This window comes from Felis catus, chromosome A2 (assembly GCF_018350175.1).
Source record: "Felis catus isolate Fca126 chromosome A2, F.catus_Fca126_mat1.0, whole genome shotgun sequence".
Classification (NCBI taxonomy): Eukaryota; Metazoa; Chordata; class Mammalia; order Carnivora; family Felidae; genus Felis; species Felis catus.
Window position 1 is genome coordinate 116,731,421 of NC_058369.1, and position 22,291 is coordinate 116,753,711.

At 34.3% G+C, this 22,291-nt stretch overlaps 1 protein-coding gene across 8 annotated transcripts in view; it reads left to right on the forward strand.

The window, feature by feature from the left end:
• Positions 1-22,291, forward strand: part of PALS2 (protein associated with LIN7 2, MAGUK p55 family member) — a 107,514-nt gene that overhangs the window by 65,280 nt on the left and 19,943 nt on the right. For 7 of the 8 annotated variants that reach the window (XM_023250444.2, XM_023250445.2, XM_023250446.2 and 4 more), the window contains exons 3-9: positions 1,064-1,216; positions 4,801-4,953; positions 5,725-5,952; positions 16,438-16,479; positions 17,982-18,113; positions 20,176-20,275; positions 20,598-20,666. In XM_023250444.2, the coding sequence (XP_023106212.2) occupies positions 1,064-1,216; positions 4,801-4,953; positions 5,725-5,952; positions 16,438-16,479; positions 17,982-18,113; positions 20,176-20,275; positions 20,598-20,666 (877 nt within the window). The remainder of the gene's footprint in view (positions 1-1,063; positions 1,217-4,800; positions 4,954-5,724; positions 5,953-16,437; positions 16,480-17,981; positions 18,114-20,175; positions 20,276-20,597; positions 20,667-22,291) is intronic. The other variant, XM_045052513.1, reaches the window with a different exon arrangement.

The window sequence follows — 22,291 nt, forward strand, 5'->3', positions numbered from 1 at the left end:
CCCAAGACCCTGGGATCGTGTCCTGAGCTGAAATAAAGAGTCAGAGGCTCATCTGACTGAGCATTCCAGGTGCCCCTCCAGTTTGAATTTAAAACTCTGCTTTACCCTCACTTTTGAAACCTACTTATTTTCTGTGACAGTGCGATTCACAGTCCATTTTGCATGGAAAAGATTGTGAGATTAAATTAAAAAAAAAGGCAACTTAATACAGAAATGCGAGAGGGTCACTCCCCTAACAAAATCATACAGTCTTTCAAGGTCCAGTTCAAGAGCTACCTTCCCTGAATTGACACTATTTTGCTGATTTTCAAAGTTGGAAAATGGTAGCTTTAGGATTCTGGTGCTCCCAGAATGGTTTTTATTATTTTTTAATGGCAGTCCATATAATGATTATATTCCTATTTTTTGTTTTTATTTATAATCGTTTATTTTCATGAAGCATATGCAGTATCATCTAGAGTTTGAGCCTAGATAAGAAAGTCATGAGGAATTTATATTGGCTAGAAAATGTTTTTTAAATTGTCATTTGACCTATTCAGTTTTTTCTTTTTCCTTTTTTTAAAAAATTTAAAAAAAAAACAAAACATTTTTTAATGTTTATTTGAGAGAGAGAAAGAAAGAAAACATGAGTGGGGGAGGGGCAGAGAGAGAGGGAGACACAGAATCTGAGGCAGGCTCCAGGCTTTGAGCTTTCAGCACAGAGCCCGACACATGGCTGGAACTCATGAACCATGAGATCGTGACCTGAGCCACAGGTGGACGCTCAATGGATTGAGCCACCCAGGCTCCCCATACCTGCTCAGTTTTTCATGGTTTAATTAAAAAAAGTTTTCCATGACTTTTAGGTTAGGAATAGAAGCCAAGATTTATTATACTGCATGATAACATTTACTACAGAATCTATATATTGCCTCTGATTGGACTATTAAATTTGGTTTCAATGAACCAAACCTTGGAATAACATTTTTTAAAACATTCTTTTTGAAAAAGAAATCAAGAAGAAAACCATGGTCTGGAGCAAGACAATGTGTGTTATGACTTTAATATACGGTTATCTTTTCAGGCTCATGAGAGGCTAGAAGATTCAAAACTAGAAGCTGTCAGTGACAATAACTTAGAATTAGTCAATGAAATTCTTGAAGATATCACTCCTTTAATAAATGTGGATGAAAATGTGGCAGAACTGGTTGGTATACTCAAAGAGCCTCACTTCCAGGTAAACTTTGCCTATTATTCTTCTTCCCAAGTCCCCTGTATTCCCAAAGTATTCTCTTTTAATAGTTAAGGTTCAGCTTAAGGTGATATATTTAAGATTTTTTAGAGCCATATTTTGTAAATATGTGAATTCCAACTTAGGTATTTTACTACCCTGATATACTGAGGATACAAAAACATACACACATAACTAAAACACAGTACATAAATGTATAGCAAAAAGACATCAGAATGGATTTTCCTTTGTGTAATTGAAACCAGCCTTGATTCACCATCAGAACGCATGCTAAAGATGTTTTTCTTACTGTGATAATGGATTTTTATTCCTCACTACCAGTTTCACAGCCTTCCTTGTTAAAGCTGTTGCAGTATTGCTTCTGAGACTGAAATGCAATCGATGACCTTGGAATAAGAGAGGACTGTGTAAGAATAGAAACTTATCCATAGCATATCCTCCACAGGTGCAAAAAAATAAATACAATTGAAGCATTGGCCTGTATCAGTGAAGAGTTAACCTGTTTAACAAAGAGTCAGTTTCAGAAGAGAAAGGGAAGGGGGTGGGGAGGTTTCTTATAAACCCATAATTAAGTGTGGTATTGAGACAGTGTTCGAAAAATAAATGAATAGAAGAGAATAAAAATCCCAGAAATATATCCACATACATACGGCAGCTTGATTTATGACAGAGATACTGCATTTTAGGGGATAAAGAATGGACCGTTCAATAAGTGGTGCTGGGATAGAAGAATAAAGTGTCACCTGCTTTCACTGCAAATCTTAACATTGAAAATCAAATGGCAAAACCCCTTTGGTTTTTCTCCGGAACTTTCTATGACCCTTCAACAATGTGGCTGCAAAATATGAAGGTTGATAGTGAAATGATTTCTCCATGAATCAGGATATTAAGTACAAAAAAAAAAAAAAGGACAGTTTTTGGAGACATCTTATGTTGGTACTAGTTGATTAAGGTTTTATAAGTCAGAGTGAACTATTTGGACCTTATCGATACTGAGAACAGTGGGAAACCATGAGAGGGGAAAAAAGAGGAGTATGTAAGGATTTTCAAGTTTTAACCCATAAAATCAACAGGACTTGGTGATTGGTTACATGTGGTGTAGTTGCAGAAGAGGGATGTGGGAAGTTGACAAGGGTAAGATTTCTGAAAAATAATTGGTGGCCCTCACTGAGATGAGGAACACTCTAGAAGAAACTGATATGTTAATGTTAAGGTAACTGGCCATGTTAAGTTTGTGATATCTCAAGCATCTGGTAAAGCTTTCAGGCATGCTATATATTTTTCATAAATATATAAAATTTAATAAGTATATGAATTTATATAAAGTTCAATAAATATAATTAGAAAATACAAACAAAAATTTTTAAATTAAGACATTGCATTCTTAGTACCCAGAACACTACTGTCCTATTCTAGTGCATATTCCTCCATACTTTTTCTGTGCATATACATATGTATTTTTTTCTTTAGTGATTGAGATCCTTTTGCACAAGGTATTTTGTAACTTACCTTTTTTTTTCCAGTCATTAATTTCCACTTTTCCATTTCAGTGAATCTTTATCTCATGTAATATGCATATTCTATTCATCTCCATTTGACAACAAAATATTCTTTACAGCTGGTTTGTACTTATGGGTTTCCAACCTAGACCCATGTTTGGCATTTGATTGGACCATCTATTCTCCCTTGATTATGATGTTGACCTCTTAAGAGACCAGGCCACTGCCCTCCAGAATATCCCACTCTCCGGATGAGTCTGGTAGTCTCTTTGCTGTGTTGCTTAGTTATCCCTTCTATTTTCTGTAAATAGAAGTTCTAAAAGGTTGATGATTCAAGTTAATTATTTGGAATTAGAATGCATCATTAGTGATGTGATGCAACATGAATTAAACTACATCAGAAGATGTGTGACACCTAGTTAGCCCACCATTATTAACGCTGAGATTGGTCCCTTGATTAAAGGCAAAGACAGTCTAATCCTTCTTTTGAAATATTCTTCACTAGGACATAATCTAGTGTGTTATTATTCTAGCATTATACAAATGCTTTTTCTTGTCCAACCATTTATCTACTTATCAACACAAATTAATGCTTGCCTGAATCAGTATTTTCATTAGAGGCTTCAAAATGACATTTTTCTGTTTCACTCATTTTATATTTTATAGCTGGTATTCTTGTATAAAGAGTAGAGTGTTTCCTTTTCAACTGGGTTATTTACTTATCACATAATGCATTTCATAAAAGAGAAGTGCCTGATCCTTCCCTTCACCAATTTTCAAAGTAAAGAATTGTTTAAAATAGCAGTCTCAAATGGTAACAGATGAGTTTTTCAGTCCTTCTGTTTTTGAAATAGAATTGTGCAATTATGGATTTTTCATCAATTCAGTATGTTTCAATATGCTACAGTCCTTACTCTTTTTGATTTTGAGGTTATCATGACTTTGGCTAGTTGTGGACAAATTTTTAGTCTATGAATCTGAAGCTCATGAGAGTTCTGGAAGTTATCAATGTGTAAGTAGTGGTGCAGTCACAGGAGTAGATAATATTACCTAAGAAGAGGGCAAAGGATGAAAACTAAACAGCCCAGGTTAGAGGTTTCAGCACCTTCTAGCTTTTATAAGAATAATCTTTACATGTGGATTAGTGAATTTTTCTTTTGGAAATTTTCTTTAGTCACTTACAGCATATTTTCATGAAATGACCAGAAATTACCAATTAAACTCATATCCTGATTGCTTCTATTCTGAATCTGTTGACATTTTCTTCCTTCTTTCTATTTTGATTTGTCTTTGAACTTGCATTGCATCCACTCACAAAAATAACTTTTTAGCTCAGTTTTATGTTGGGTATACACAATTATAGTATAAATGAAAAACTAAAATAAATACACAAAAACTTGTAAGAAATTCCTAGAAAGCTAGATCAAAGTCATCCTTTATGATACCACATAGTAAATGTAGGAGGTAAAATTATATTCAGGACCATTACTAGCTCATTAGTTTTTTTTTTCCCTTAAAATATATGTTTTACAGACTAAGCCTTTCTCAGTAATAGAAAATCTCTTATCACTGATATGCAAATATTTATCCATTTTCTATTGGATATCTTTTTAGCAGACATTTTGTACATGTAAAGAATTAATATAACAATTTTAGAGTAAAAATGAGGGTCTGTACCATTTGAATTTGTATGATACCTAATAAACAGGGATTGATGATAAATAATGATGATATTGCTGATGACAATGGCAGCAGTGAAAGCCAGTGCCTTCAGTGCACCTCACTTTGAAGACTAGGTTCAGTTTCCTCTGAACATTTTTTTTTTTAAAAATCATAAAACTCTGTCAATCTCTCCAAATCTTTTAAAACAAGGAATATAATACTATTTACGTTACTGAAACTATTTATATTTATTTAAAAGGTTCTGTTGCCTTTGATTTAACTCATATTTTAGAATTTAATGTGTGCCTTGGAATATTTTAGCACTCCACTGGGATAATTAACCCTTTATTTTTTAATAACTTATTCCATCAATAACCAATAACCACAGGCTATTTTGAATCCTTATAGTCACTCTTGGAGGCCCATGATATTGTGGCATCAAAATGTTATGATTCACCTCCATCAAGCCCAGAAATGAATAATTCTTCTATCAATAATCAGTTATTACCAGTAGATGCCATTCGTATTCTTGGTATTCACAAAAGAGCTGGGGAGCCATTGGTGAGTAAATATATCAATGCCTTTTAAAATTTGAAATCTGACATATTTGTGGCTTATTCACTATCTCATTTTTTTCTTTTTCCTAATTTGTATTACTATGAAAATTTTAATTCATGTTTATCTGTTTTATCAGTGTTTTTTGGCTTGTATATAAATACACAACTGATGCTCTCTCAACTTAATATAGCATACAAAATTAAGCAAAAAAAAAAAAGTTAAACTGAATAGAGGCCAGAAGTTTGCTAATGGGCAGCAAAAATTACAGGAGATAACGATACTCCATTTCTTCCTATACCCTTTGAAGAAATGAACTCAAGTTGCTTGCTAATTATAGTATCAAAATACAGAAGAAAGTTATTAAAAAGTGAAGGCATTGGGGCACCTGGGTGGCTCAGTCGGTTAAGTGTTTGACTTGAGCTCAGGTCATGATCTCACAGTTCGTGAGTTCAAACCCCACATCTGGCTCTGTGCTGACAGCTCATAGCCTGGAGCCTGCTTTGGCTTCTGTGTCTCCCTCTCTCTTTGCCCCTCCTCCACTCATGCGCTCATGCTCTCTCACGCTCTCTCTCTCTCTCTCTCTCTCTCAAAAATAAGTAAACATTAAAAAAATATTTAAGAAAATATTATATTGGGAGAGGAGAGAACATGGGAAAAAATGGGAACAATTCACCTACTTTTAGTATTAGTTTTTTATATACATATTCATGAATATTTAAGATTTCTTCCTGATAATATAAAATCAGTGATAATTCTGTTTTTTATTTCCTTTAGGGTGTAACATTTAGGGTCGAAAATAATGACCTGGTAATTGCCCGAATCCTTCATGGGGGAATGATAGATCGACAAGGTCTGCTTCATGTGGGAGACATCATTAAAGAAGTCAATGGCCATGAGGTTGGAAACAATCCAAAGGAATTACAAGAATTATTGAAAAATATTAGTGGAAGTGTCACCCTAAAAATTTTACCAAGCTATAGAGATACCATAACTCCTCAACAGGTTAGCAATAAAATTCTTGGTAATATTAAGAATACTTTCATTTCTTTAATCACACTGTTGGGTATAACTGCCACTTGATACTTTTTTTTGCTAAAGAGAAAACAATGATTTCCATGTTCTGAATTGCCTTATTTTGTCAGGAGTGAATTTTTGAATTTTTAAATTTTTAAACAGTTAACACGATCTTATTATAAAGGAAGGATAAAGAAATGTCTTTGTGAGCACTATGAACCTTAGTATTATAAAATCTATGGCTCGGTATCAGAAAAATCATGAAGCCTTTTAGTCATTAATCTAGCGAACATTTTTGATACCTGTCATGTTCTGGGCATTGTATTAGGCCCTGTGAGAGGATAAGATATAGCTCCAATTAGCTCTTGCTTAGTATTCATGTGATGGGCTAAATTGGGAATGTGGCCAGAAAGAGAGGATGGGTATAGATTGAGAAAAACCTTGAATACGTGGTTTGTACACATTTGACCTGATTTTTATAACTAACTTTTAGGTAAAGTAGATTATTGAACAGGGGAACGTTTTAATGACACTTTTCATCTAACTTCATCATGTTAAGTGAACTTCCAAACAGAGAGAAATGATACTGTGTAACCCAGAAGCAGAATTTTAGAGATGTGAGGAGGTGATTTGTGAGAGACAACTCTAATGGAAAGTTAATACTGAGTTCAAATACCAATGCTGCCACTTACTAGCTTAGCCTCTCTCATGCTTGGTTGTCTCATGTATGTAGTTAGGGATAATATTTATTTTCTCAAAAGATATTAGGATTAAATGAGTTAATTCATACTTCATACTCTCATAGCTGTGCCTGGCACATAGCGCTCAACACATAGCTGCTGCTATTGTTGTGATGGTGATGATGAGGTAGTGGTGGTGTAATAGAATTGTAAAGAAAGAAAAGTAAAAATGTGATTGCAGAAAAATATTTGGCAGTCATGGTGGGGTGTTGGAACTGAGGAGATTTTCAAACCTAGATAATATAGACATAGGAAATATCTATCCATGTTTCAGATTGATGCCTTTAATTTTTCAACTTTATTCCACAAATTTATTGTTTCATGAGTAAGTGAAGTTGTAAGTTTTTACGTAAGATACTGCCAATGGTCTTATTTTCAATATGAGAATTTAAAAGTCTATATAATTCTTTGAAATATATGGATAACATGTTAAATACCTGTTGTACATTGTTCATTGAAGGATAGGATAGCTCTGAGTTCTCCCAGAGGTAAGCATGCTAACCTTTACAACTCCAGGCTTTATTTAGGCCTCACTGGTTGCAAGAACTCATGAACTTTGGATGCTCTCCCTTTCCAAGCCAGTTGCTGCAGGGATTCATTTTCCCCATGTGCTTCCCTGTGTGCATGTCTGTCTCTTCCCTCCTCCATGACCACGGCTCCCTCCCCATCGCAGTGGCCAGGATCCTTTTCTCTCCAGGTCTTGTCTCCATACTTCCTACCTTCTTTACTGTGGCCTCTTCTGTACCTTTAGTTGTGGAATTTGTTCTGCCACTCTTCAGGTAGATTTCTGGTGTATTTAGGATGATTTGATAGTTATGTAGTTGTATTCGTAGGATAAGGCAAGCCTAGGGACCTCCTACTCCTCCACCATCCTCCTTCAATAGGATAGAATATTTAGTCATGGATTTTATTATGTATATTTGACTTCTGAAAATAAATAGGTTTGTCATGAACTTTGGTTGAGGTGAAGGTAGAGATCTTGCCTTCAGAGAAAAGAATCATGAAAAGAAATGGGTATTTGAAATTAGACATTTCACATCAGTAGTACCTCTCAGACCACCTGCATTTCTCAACTGGCACATTTCCTTTTGGACCTGAGTAGTATGGAAAAGTAGAATCTAAGATTTATTTATTATTTTTATTATGTTGTGATAGGAATATTATCTTTCCCTCCCTGTGGTTTAAACCAGGAATCTTCCCAGTTTACCAAGGCCGTCCTGGATTTTTACAGGCAAGATAAATTTTTATAATATTGTTACATGTTAGCACTTTGGCTCAAATTCCTTTGTAGATTCTGCACCTTGTGAACTGATCTGAATAGTGTGAAGTGCCAGTATATTTAGTCCTGTCTTAGGCATAAATTTATCCCCATCCCATGCCTTCTCAAACTCTTTTACTAGCCTTTAGAACTGGGAGAAAAGATTTAATGGGTTAGGAGAGGTCATCCAAGCCTGAGGCAGTTCTTGGGCCTATCCTAGGATAAAAAAGAAAAGAGACTATATATAATATGAAGGCTTCCAAAGGAGAGCTAAATAGAACATGTTTAAAGTGAGTAAGGAAATGATTACTAATTATGTTGGAACAAAAGGCATTACCAGTGCCTCTCCTGAGCAAACCATGGTCATCTTTCCTAAGAAAAGTTATGGAGAGGCAAGAGAATTTAGCCTCTTCAACTCTTTCAATAGAAGCTTCATCATGTAGTCCTGGTGGGCCTATCTTAACTCTTCCTCTGAACTGCTGGGAGAGCAAAGGGAAGCCAGGAGCTCCCTCTCCCTGGTGGTGTGTTTCAAAGCATGAGCAGTAGATCATTTTTATCAGAATCATTTGAGGTGCTTATTAAAAATCCAAAATTTTTCATTAGGCCTGAGGATCTATAATTTTAAATTTGAGACCAAGGTGAATTAGAAGTTGTAGCTAATTCTGAAGTTCTTCGACTTATGTAAAATGGGTTTGTTCCGAAAGGCTGTTCATAATTCCATTTGTTCATTAAAGCCAAACTGATAGGAATTCTCTTATTCATCTTTGAGGCCACCATGAGCTAGGTGCCAAAAATATAAGAAAATAAATTATGGTTCCATTTCACTCAAGGATATGCATGTAAAATTTTTCAACAAAATATTAGCAAACGAAATTTCATGATGTATAAAAAGATAACAGGATATGTCCAAGTTGGATTTGTCCCATGTGTGGTAGGATGGTTTCATACTGGAAATCAATATGTGTAACCAAGCACATTAGCAGATTTAAAGAGAAAAACCTCAGTGCAGAATTTGATAAAATTTAATACATATTCATGATGTTTTTTAAAAGGATAAGTAAATTGAGAACAAGAGGGAAGTTCCTTAATCTTAATTTTTAAAATACACTAGATAAAATACTATTCTGGATAGGTAAATATTAGAATCATTCTCTTTAATATCAGGAACTGAAATCTCAGCTGGTCTGCCTAAGACCATTTGGGTGCAACCCCATTCCCCCACAAAGCCTCATTTCTACTCCAACAAGATGTAAGAACCTATCATAAACTAAGAGAAGCTTGCAGACTTCAGACATTATTATGCAGTGGTAAAAAAAGAACTGCCCTGAGATGGTATACAGAGTAACAGATGACATAACAAATATCTGTTATAATAAGTGATATCATTTTTCAGTTCTTCTTAAAGAAACTAAGAATAAACAGTATCTCTGATATTAAGGAGGTAAGTATATTTGCAGACTAGGGAATGGTTATCTACTTTAATAATCCTAATGTTCAGACATTTCTAGAAGCAAACATTTTTACCATTACCAGCCGTGTCAAGACATAGCAGCTGACAGAAATGCCACCCAGCTTCTTAGACCAGTGTGGTATTGCAAAGCTTAAGGACACCGCAGTGGCTAGATGGAAAAGCACCACTTGCTATTGGGGAGAAGGGTGATCTTGTTCAGGATTTTGATGAGGCTTCCAATAATTAGGCAAACAATTGACTAAATTTGTTTAAAAAATAATAATAAAGCTTCAATAATTTTGACTGCTTTAAAAATTTTTGTTTAGGATGAATATATATAATGTTGAAGTATAGAAACCTATAGTATTTTAAATTCTGCTTTTTAGTTATTGCTTATACGCCATTATTTGTTTGTAGTTAGTTAAGCCAAAGAAGCCAGAATATGAAGTTTAAAAGAATGATTAATAAAGTCTTTACCTAGTTAAAAAAGTAAGAACTAGGAGAAGGATGTTCACTAACACTACTTCTATTTAATATTTTATTGAGAGTTTCATAAGCACAAAAAGGCAAATTATAGAAGCAAGAAATTTGGAAAGGAGAAAATAAAACTTCGTATTTTTAAGTAGCATGATTTTTTTTTTTGCAAAGAACACCCCAAGACTATAAATTATTAGAAATAAGAGAGTTTAGCAAAATATTTGAAAATAAGATTAATATGCACAAGTCACCTCTATTTCTGTATGTCATCAACAAACATCAAGAAATGTAACTAAGACAAACATCGTTTACAGCAGAGTCATAGAATGTCACATTTATGTCTAGGAATAAATCTAACAAAAATATTCAAGGCCCCTACACACACACACACACACACACACACACACACACACACACAAATTGTGATGAATTATATCATCCTAAATAAATATATCCTGTTCATGGGCAGGAATACAGTATTGTGAACATAGCAGTTTTTCTCAAAATCTTTTAGATTCAGTGAAATTCAATACAAATTCCAATAAGCTTGTTCTTGGTATTTAGTAAGATGAATAGCCAAGACACTTGTGAGGCAGAAAAGCAGGAATGTAGCATTTACTCATATGTAGAAATTAAGTACCATTGTATTATTGGCATAGGAACAGATAGAATGATCACTGGAATAAAGAGTTCAGAAAGAGAGGTAACACATGTACTACTTTGATGATGTATCTTTCAGTGAGGAGAGACTATTCAGTGGATGAAACTGGTTATTAAATGTGGATAATGTATCAAGTTGTGTTCCTGTCAATTTACATACACAAATCAAGTAAAAGGACACAGTATCGGTGAACATATGAAGAGATACTAAAAATCACAGTGTAAAATACCATTTTATACCATTCAGTTGGCAAGAACATACATGTGATTCTACAGTATCTCTTCTGCACTGCTAGTGGCAGTGTAAATTGGTATAAGCACTCTGGGTAGGGGAAAGTTCAGCATTATCAGAGTTGAGTGTTCACATATATCAAAACGAATTCCTAGAGCAATTCATATGTATGTACGGCTGGAAACATCTTAAGCCTGGAAATATCAAAAGATTTTATGCTATAGTGTGATGCTATTTTTTATGTTTAAAATAGCTGCATAGTTTAAGGAACGCCTATATATGTACAATAAAACTATACAAAAGGAAAGCAAGGTGTTAATGAGCACAAGATTCAGGATAAGGGTTACCCTAGCTGGCAAGCCAAAGTGATCAAATGGATGGAATGAGAGCAGGAGCCCCACTTAGGGTTGTAGCCTCTGTTTTGAGTATAAGTTAAGGCTATTTTTCACATTATTAAAAGAAATAAAATAACCAAAAGTAGGTTTTGCGTGAACCAGTGAATCAAGTGTGATGTAAATTAAGAATAATTAACCTGAACAGTGTAGTTTAATAGATTTTTTTAAACAAATTTTTTGACGGAAGCTTAAGTGTGTGGCCCACAGATGGATAGTTACCAAATAGGAGTGTGAATTGTCCCTCAAAGCTTTTGTAACCAAACATATATTCCAGCCTCCCTGCTCGTTTCAAAATATGTGTGTGGCATCATGTAACTGAATAAGATGAGGTCATGTACTTGGAAAATCTTTAGAAAAATAACATCCTTAATCATCCTGATATTGTCATAGTGAACTTCATAGCAACTATGATTGCTGCATTCACCACCTTGTAACTCATTCTGATTGCAAATTCATATGGACCTGAAAATATGTGTTGAGACTGAGGGTGTGTGAGAAACTCTTGCTCTATGTTCAGACAACATATTCCCAAACAAATTACCAGCCACCTTCTGGCTTAACATAAGAGTCATGGTAGAGCTGTTTCTCCAGCCATTTCATACAATTATTTTCTCCAGTTAATTATTGTCATTTGCATAGGCCCAGCATAATCCTGTGCGATATCTTATTTTTTCAGTACTTTTACAGTTTTTAAAAAATGTTTGTTTATTTTTTAGGGGGTGGAGGGACAGAGAGAGGAAGAGAGAATCCCAAGCAGGTGTCACACCATCAGTGCAGAGCCTGACACAACCCTCGAGCTCACAAATTGTGAGATCATGACCTGAGCCGAAACCAATAGTCAGATACTTACCTGACTGAGCAACCCAGGTGCCCCATACTTTTACAGTTTTTATCTTTCCTTTTAAAAAATATCTTTGAGGTGCGCCTGGGCGGCTCTGTTGGTTAAGTGTCTGACTCTTGATATTGGCTCAGATCATGACCTCACAGTTGGGAGACCAAGCCTCATGTCAAACTCCATGCTGAGCGTGAAGCCTGCTTGGGTTTGTCTGTCTGTCTGTCTGTCTGTCTGTGTGTGTGTGTGTGTGTGTGTCTCTCTCTCTCTCTCTCTCTCTCTCTCTCTCTCTCTCTCTCTGCCCCTTCCTTGCTCACGCAACTCTCATCTATCTCTCAAAATAAATAAACTTTAAAAAAATATCTTTGAGATAAAGCTTCTATAAATAGCATATATTTAAAGTGTACAGTTTGATAAATGTAGACACATACACATACATACCTGTGAAACCATTAACACAATCAAGACAACATATATATATATATATGTTAATATCTATCATGTCCAGAAGTTTCTTTGTATCCATTTATAATCCTTCCCTCCTCCCCTGCATTCCAGGCAAGCACTGCTTTGCATTCTGTTTCTATAGCTTAGTTTACTTTTTCCTTATTTTTATATAAATGAAAGCATGCACATGAATCTTTTATTTGCTGTGTTTTTTTAAAATATGTCGTCTTTCACATAATTCTTTTGGGATTCATCAATCTTTTTATGTGTATTAGCAGTTGATTCCTTTCTGTTGATGAGTGGTATTCCATTGCTTGGCTATACCAGTTTATCCATTAACTGGCTGATGAACACTTTAATTGTTTCCAGTTCAAGGCTATTATAAATAAAAGATGCTGTGGACATTTACATGTAAGTTCCTTGGGTGAATACCTAGGAATTGAAGGATTAGGTCATGGTAGGTCCATATTGAACTTTTATTTATTTTTCATGTTGAACTTTTAAAGAAGTGTCCAAACTACTTTCAAAAGTGGTTGCACCCGTATACATTCTCATCAGCATACTGTACATCTTCACCAACATTTGGTGTGGTCAGTCCTTACAATTTTAGACACTCAAATAGCTGTGTAGTGGGATCTCAATATGATTGCATTTCCTTACAGACTACCTAATTTTGAGCATCTTTTCATGTGCTTATTTTTTAATGTCTGTTTTGGTTGTTTTCAGATCTCATCCATTTTTTGCCGAGTTGTTTTTCATTTAGTTTTGAGAGTTCTTTATGTTTTTTTTAATGTAAGTATTTTATCTGAATTATGATTTACAAGGATTTTCTCACAGTGAAAAGGCTTATCTTTTCATTCTCTTAATGGTGTAATATAAAGAGTAGCAGTTCTCAATTCTGATGAAGTCCAGTTTTCTTTTATAGATCATGCTTGTATTCTGTGTAGAATATTTTTGTAGAACCATAGGTCATAAAGGTTTTCTTCTGTATTTTTTTCTAAAAGTTGTATAGTTTTATGCTTTACATCTAGTCCTAGGATCCATTTACTCTACGAGCTTTTGTATATGGTGTAAGATCTGGATGAAAGTGGGAAATGCATACAGATACCCAGTTTTCCAGTTCCATTTGTTGAAGAGACAGTTTCTTTCATCAGATTTGGAAAAATTTTGACTATTATCTCTTCAGCTTATTTTTCTATTCCTGTTTCTCTTGCCCTTTGATGCCATCACTTCCACATATATTAGGCTCCTTGAAGTTATCCCCTTGCTCAGTGATACTCTGTTCATTTATTTCAGTCTTGTTTCTTCCCTGTTTTTTTTTTTTTTTAATCTTAATTTCTAATTGCTATGCCTTCAAGTTTACTAATCTTGTTTTCTTCAATGTCTTCAATCTGTTAATCACTTCTGGTATACTTTTTCATCTGAGATATTTTGGGTTTCATCTCCAGAAATCTAAATTGAGTCGTCTTTATATCTGCCATGTTTCTACCCAACATGCCCAGTCCTTCCTCTAGTTTCTTGAACATAAGAATATAATATGTAAAGTTAAAAATAACTATTTTAATGTCCTTTTCTACTAATTCTATCATATTTATCATTCATGGATCACTTTTTTCTTCTGTATCATTAATTGATTTTTCTCTACATTTTAGATTATGTTTTCCTGCTTATTTGCATGCCTGGTTATTTTTGATTGGCTGTCAGACATCACAAATTTTACCTTATTAAATGCTGAATATTTTTGTATCTTAGAATTTTTCTTAAACTCTTCTAGGGTATTTAAGTTACTTAAGAGCAGTTTAATCCTTTCAGATCTTGCTTTTTAAGCTTTAGGTGCAGCCAGAGCAGGATTAAGTCTAGGGCATAATCCTTCTGATTACTCAATGCCTCATGAATTATGAGACTTTTCCACTCACCTTGATGAGAACAGAAACTATTCCTGACCCTGTATGACCTGCTGATATTGCTACCTATTGTGCTGGTTCTTTACGTGAATTTGAGTAGTTCCCTTATACCCATGCGCAGATCAGTGCTCTGCTGAAGACTGAAGGAAGCACTTTGCAGTTCTTGAGTCCTTTCTCTGTGCAACCCTTTCCTCACTGATTACTCGGTTCTGTACACTGTAGCCACCCGATCTCCCTGGTCACCCAGCTCATCTCCTCAACTTGGAGACTGCCAGGCTCCACCTAGATTCTTCCTTCCTGACTTGCAACCTGGAAAATTTTTTTTATGCCGTTAGCTAGGGCATCTGAATAGTTCAACTTGTTTCCATTTTTTTAGGGATTGCTGACTTCATTGTCTGATGTATTAAAAAGTGGTTTGTAAAATTTTATCTGATATTTTAGTTGTTTCAGGCTGGAGGGGCCTTTATTCCTTCATCTTAGTCACAAGTGAGAGTCCTCTTTTATCTTGTATTACAATAAGAAATTTTTAAATAGGTGAATCATTCCCATGTTTCAAAATTCAAGAAATATATGTAGGTATTCAATTGAAATCTCTCTTTCAAAAAATCCACTGTCAACCTAGTCCTTACTCCCCATAAGAAACCATGCTATTATGGGGCACCTGGGTGACTTCATTGGTTAAGCATCAGACTCTTGATTTCAGCTCAGGTCATGATCTCATGGTTCGTGGGGTCAAGCCCTGCATTGTCAGTGCAGACCGCTTGGGATTCTCTCTCTCCTTCTCTCTCTGCCCCTCCCCTACTCATACTGTCCTCCCCTCCCCCCGAAATAAATAAATTTTTTTTTAAAAAAAGAAACCATGCTTTTTAGTCTTTCTAGAGTTTTAGCCACTTACCTGTTGTTAAACAATTAGGTTGCTTCTAATCTTTGGCTATTAGGAATAATTTAGTAGTTAATAGTCTTGTATGGAGGTCATTTTGCATATGTCTGAGCAACATTGCTGTTTAATACATTCCCAGAGGTGGATTACTAGGTCAGAGGATTTTTGCATTTGTAATTCTGATAGCTTTTGTCAAATTGTTCTCCCAACGGATTAAACCAGATCTTCCATCAGCCTGTTAGGAAAATGCCTGTTGGACCATAGTCCTATCTACAGAATGTTATCAAGTATTTGGATTTCTGCTAATCTGACAGGAAGAAAATGTTATTAAAATACAGTTCTCTTGTGTTTAAAAGCTATTTGTACTTCCTGTTCTCTGTTTCATCTACTTTAGATTATTGGTCATTCAGTGTTTTCTTTGGTGATAAGAATATGAGATTCACATATTTTAGTAGGTTGTGTTTAGTAACTTAGTAATGAATGAACCATTAATGTATGGTCTATAGTAAAACACTTTACAGTGTACTTAATAAAATGTAATTATACTAAATCTAGTTAAATCTCTGATGACTTTTAAGGTCATTACAAAATGTTTAGATAAAAACCTGGGTTAATTTTTCAGATAGATTTTTAAAATTCAAAGTAAAACCAGGTTAATCTGAGATTTTGAGCATGAAAGTAATGTTCTAAAATTAGTTTAATAAATGAAAAAATAAGAATTGTTCTCTTTTAGAAACCTTTTTACATCTGAGTGTGTGTTTTGTTCCACAAATAATGACATTTCCAGAACAATTTGGGAATAGGGGAATAGATACTTGAAATTTGGGCTATCTCAGAAAGTCTGAATTTATGGTTACAAAATGTATGTTTTCCCACAGATAAGAATGAAATTCCTGGTTAGATGGCAGCATGCTCTTACTATTCATTTGGTGTAGCTTTCTTGAGAAATAAGGAGTATCCAAGTATTTTTACACTTTGCATACCCATCCTTTTGCTCTGCCTCATCTCAAGCGCCTCTATCTTTTTGCTTCTGTCATTTATAATTTTCAGGGATTATACCCTATGGACAATTAATTAGGGGAGTAGTTACTTTACCAAAGAGTGAGGTAATAAAATGGTCCAGTAGTTTGTTTATGTTTTGTTAATTAATTTAGTTTAAAGTCTGGCTTTATTTATGCAATGAAAAATATATTTTTAGAGTTGCATCAATATGGAGAGGCATCCAGCACACGTCCGTCAGGTATGATGTCATTCCAGGACATTCTCTGGTACTCCAGTTTTTCTGTCTTATCAGCCAACTAAATTTACCTTGATTAAATAAACTTAAAATTTTGGGCTTTTTTTTTTTTTTTTCCATTGCCAAAACATTGAGCTGCATGCCATTGTCAATTTAGCCAGTTGTCACATTTTAGCAATCTTAATATTGTTTGTATGCTTGCTTCTTCAATATTTCTAAAATTGTGTATCAAAAGAATTATTGGCTTTCTGAGTTGTTAAACAATATTTAGACTTTACAGAGTTATTGAAAATGTTCTGAATGCGTTCTCTCAAAATCATCTAATTGTAAATAACTAAAATTTTGTCACATGTACCCAGACTTAGTTACTTCTAAATGATTTTAATATGCATCCATCACATTGCATTTTACCCCACTAATATTATGTATCTGCTTGTGTTACCTGAATATCTGGTTTGGTTACATTTGTAGAAGTATGATAACATTGCCATTTTTACTAATTTTGTGCTTTTCTGCTTGTTACAGTTTACCTGATTAATGCCAGGTCATTTCTTCAGTAAATAACATTTGAATTTTTATAAATATGCATGAAAAGTTTTAAGAATATAATCATTCTGAAATTGCCATCAAATACTGAAAATGCTTAATAGAATTTCAAGTGAATAAGCAAAATATTCCTGTGATTGGAGATAATAACTAATAGTGGTAACTGGCATACTTTTATTAATAAAATATATTTTAAAGAAATATTCAATGAATATTTCAATGAATTTAAATTGGGAAGTAGTTTCAAGTCTTTTTCAGTATTTTTCTTACAATTAATTTAATGCTAAGTATTTAAATTAGAGCAAGATGATTTCAAAAAAAAATATTTTCCACCCTTGTTTTGGCCAGTGTAAATCTGTGTGATTAAAAACTATATATTACCAGTGATGAAAGTTGGTTTTTTAATTTTTTTTTTTTTTTTTTTAAGTTACTAACTGTATTTCAGGTCTGACTTCAACATTCACTTTCATTGTTTAACTTTGGTTTCAGGGCTCTTTCATAAAGTCAGTCCTAAAAAAAAAAAAAAAAAAAAAAAGGTCCTAATGTACCTGAAATATATGCCTTAAATCAGCTGCATATATTGTTTCTGGACATTAATCAGAAAGTAGCATTTAATTGTATTCAAAATTATGCAACATTATTTAGAAAATCATGTGAAAAGATTGAGGGAAAGTGTAAGAATGGTGGAGTAAAATGATTGTCAAACTCTGTTGATTTAAAATTAGAAGCTAAAATAGAAACAAAATGTTAATTGTAGTACTAATGTTTATTTTTTTCTTTTCTGATACCTAAGTATTAATGTCTAGAAATTGATTTCTATCTGAATGAAACCAGTTCCTTAGTTGAAGTACTAAATGCATTGTCAATTACAATTAAATCACAGTTATTTGAAAAAGATTTCAAAAATCTAGTGACAAATGATACACCTCTACTATCTTAAATTGTGCTATGTGTTTTAGGTATTTGTGAAATGTCATTTTGATTATAATCCATACAATGATAACCTGATACCCTGCAAAGAAGCAGGATTGAAGTTTTCAAAAGGAGAAATTCTTCAAATTGTAAACAGAGAAGATCCAAACTGGTGGCAGGTTAGTATGCTTCTCATAATTTCCTCAATTGCTTTTTTATTTTCAATCTTAGATCTGGCCAATAGCTGAATGTTCAGGAAGAAGGTATTAGCATTTGTTCCAATGATTTTTCCCACATGAACAGCTCCTGCTTCATGGCTGCTAATTTTGTGGACAGAAGATCAAATTGAGAGGGAATTTGTGAGTAGCTGTTAATAAATGCAGAATTAATTAGCCTGTGGAGATATTCCATTGGTTTAGGGATCAGAACGGTTCTTCCACATCAATAATTGCAGTAAAATATGATATTGGGGTCATCCCTTCTCAGTGTTTGTTTTTGCTTGTCTTAACTAGAAGTGTTATACTATGTGTATGGTAGCATCTCTCTCATGTCCTCTCTCTGTATGTACATTCATGGCAAATAAAACATAGTTTCTTAAACTCTTAAATCTGTTTCCCCACCTGTTCTCAGTTACTGTGAAATGAAGGTTTGCTTTATGATCAGTGTTAGTCGGTCGTGGATTGAAATCTGTATATGTGGAAAGGGATGTGTGTTATCACCATATTTTCCCCACTTCATTTCCTTTTTTTCTTTTTTTCTTTTTAATGTTTATTTGTTTTGAGAGAGAGTATGTGCAAACAGGGGAGGGGCAGAGAGAATGAGAGAGAGAGAGAATCCCAAGCAGGCTCCATGCTCTCAGAACAGAGCCTGACACAGGGCTCGATCTCACAGTCTCACGAACCCTGAGATCATGACCTGAGCTGAAAAATCAAGAGTCAGTCATTTAACCCACTGAGCCATGCAGGCACCCCACCTCTGCTTCATTTTCTAAAGATCTGTGTGATCATGTTCTTTTTCCTTTCCCCTAATACAGCTTTCAGAAATCTCTAGCAGGAGTAATAAGTCTGTTTTTGTAATTGCTGACCCCAGCTAACAACCACAGTATTCAGAGCTGGAGAAACTGACAGATCAGAAAGCTTAAAATTCCTTAAACTGTCTCATTAAAAAGCAAGGTGTATGAGGAAGGGACCCAAGACCCACCTCTAAACTCTAAGTGGAGATGGTAGTAACTCACATTAACTCTGAAAAGTTATATTGACTTCTAAGGGGGAATGAATAATAAGAATGAGGCCAATCTTACTAATGTGTCCTTAAATTTAAATTAAGACATTATTATGTGCAAGCGCACTGTGAGGTGAGAGAACCAAAAAACAGATAAACAGAGTCTGTAATCTTGAGAGGTGTCCACTGAATTTTTTAGAACTCTCATCAAAAAACTTTCTGTAGTTGTTTCCTTTATTGAACTCTTGCAGGAGTCCTCCTTTTGGGGAATGTCCTCTTTTACTCTCTTCTCATACCGTCACCATTATTTCAGTCCCTTCTTGCACTTGGTGATGTATTACTTTAATTCTACTTTTTAGGATGTTAATTGTGAAAAAAGATACCAAATTTTTCTATGCTAATTATAAAGATAAAGACACTAATTTTGTGGGATAAGCCACTAACAGCCAGTTCTTTAGCCGCTATTTTAAAATAGCACTTTTGGGGATTTCAAAACTTAGTTTCTTGACAGTGTAATTTTACCTATTTTAAATTTAAGATATTCGGGTCTTCCTTCCCTCTCTCTCTTTGTCTCTCCACCCTCCCTTCCTCCCTCCGTCCCTCCCTCTCTCTCTCTCTCTCTCTCTCTCTCTCTCTCTCTCTCTCTCTCGTGGGATTATGGTTGGTAGTGATACCTTACTAAGAATGCAAATGAAATGTCCTGTTAAAAATAGTGTTTATCCTGTCCATTCTTTGACTAAGCATTATAAATTAAAAGTTGACATAATTTAAAGATCCTATGTACCTTTGTATTTTGGTCCCCAAATTTCAACACAAGATGGCAGATCGATTAGGTGCCAATTGATTCCTTAGTGCTAAGTGTTTAAATATCTTTACTGACAGTGCCATGGATTTAAATCTCAAGGTCAGCCTTTAAGAGCAAATGTGGTATATTGTTACTGACTATTGATTGTCCTACTTATTAGAATATGGTCTCAAATTTTGGTCACTGAGATATACAATTCATTCATTTGATTCTAGGCTAGCCATGTAAAAGAGGGAGGAAGTGCTGGACTCATTCCAAGCCAGTTCCTGGAAGAGAAGAGAAAGGCATTTGTTAGAAGAGACTGGGACAATTCAGGTGATGAGCTTAACACAATGTGTAACAAGTAGTCCTTTGTGGTTACCTTTCTTTGCCTCTTTCCTCTGAGTCAGCAAATGAATTTATTTAAAATGCATCTAAAATAATCCAGCCCCTGTACTTTATTTTAACGCCCTCAAAAGTAAACTCTTTGATCCCTTTCTGCCACCTGCCGGTATAGTATCAGAATTCAGTGGCTCAACTCACTTCTGCCCCCTTCTGCTGTGTAGGACACAACACTCCCACCTCTAGAATACCACAGGGCAGTTTTATCCTATTCCAGCACACTGTTTTAAGTTATATTTGTCTTGTCATCCTTCAGGACCTTTTTGTGGAACCATAAGTAGCAAAAAAAAGAAAAAGATGATGTATCTCACAACCAGAAATGCAGGTATGTTTTAAATACTTTTTGAGAAGTCTGAGTGAGATAGCTTTATATCATTAATTAATATGGCATAAACTCTAAACAAATAATTTTAAAAGAAGCTAATTCAGATGAATACCCAGTTTTAAGGGGCTGTCACTTGAACACATGGCCCAGTATAATAGGGAGACATTATTTAAATCTCAATATGTCACCAGTGAGTTTTATTCTATAATTTACAATAAAATGAATTGGTTAGGATTTATGATTATATTAGTGAAGGAACAATCTTATTAAAACTTTCTTCAAAGAACTTTGATACTATGTGTCATTTTTTTTCTTTTTTTTTAATTTTTTTTTAATGTTTATTTTTGACAGTGGGGGAGGGTGGGGCAGAGAAAGAGAGGAAGACATAGAATCTGAAGCAGGCTCCAGGCTCCCGAGCTGTCAGCACAGAGCTGGATGTGGGGCTCGAACCACAAACAGTGAGATCATGACCTGAGCCAAAGTCGGATGCTTAACTAACTGAGCCACCCAGGTGCCCCTGTGTGTCATTTCTAAAGAAATGCCTTTATGAAGATATTAAAAGAGTTATGATTCAGGGCAACTCTATTCTGTCATCGCATTGTCCATGATACTTTTGGGAAAACAGTAGTAGACCAAACAAATCTTAGTCTGATATAGTAGGATTCTCTCTTAAATCTTTTAGACTTAAACGTGAATATCCCAGTTACCATAGTTATTCTTTTCAGTTATAGAGGCAGATAGGAGTGAAATGCAGCTCTTTGAATGAAAAGGCTTTCTGAAAGAAATTGATAATTTTTTAAAGTACTTGCTAGACATCAGAGCTGCTTCTCTTCTGGTACTAAACTAAATAGCACACTCTGAAGGGAATAATAATAATAATAATAATAATAATAATAATAATAAAAGGGGAAAAGAGAGTCTCTCAATATTGGTTTAATCGGTGGAGAAATTGTGCAAATAAAGAGTTGCTGTTAAGATAATAACCTAAGGAAGAAGTGTTATCACTACAGATTGAGAGTTATAATACTAATGACAGGTAATATACTAGTTTAAATCCACTTTGGCTTTATTATTCATTAAATGTGTGTCCTTAAAGCTTTCTTGCAAAATAGAAAACTTGCAATTTTCTCGTTGACTAAGATTTAATTTTGGAGTATATTTTCACTGAAAATAGTTTGGATCCAAAATTTCATTTTGTACATAAATTCAGAATCTTAATGTTTAATTATCAATATGTTTGTCTGCATTTTGTTAATCCAACTGGCATTTGCTAAGTCAGCACATGGTATTTGTTCTTTGATATTTTTGGAAGGCCATACTCATTCTATGGGGCTTATTTAAGCAGTCACACTAGTTATACTTCTGTCCTTTATATCTGATATACACTTTTTGGCTGAACAAATTATAAAAGATAATTTGCAGTTTGATTGTATATATTAAAAGAATTATTTCTATAACAAATTGATAAGAAACATTTTAATGGATAGAATATATGGTGAAGATAAAACATGGCGTTTTTCTAGCTTCCTTAGCCAAATTTTTAAGGGCAAATGGTTGAAAACAGATGTTTAAATCAAGATCAAAAATAATTTATTGTACTTTACCAAATTTGTAAAAAATAAATC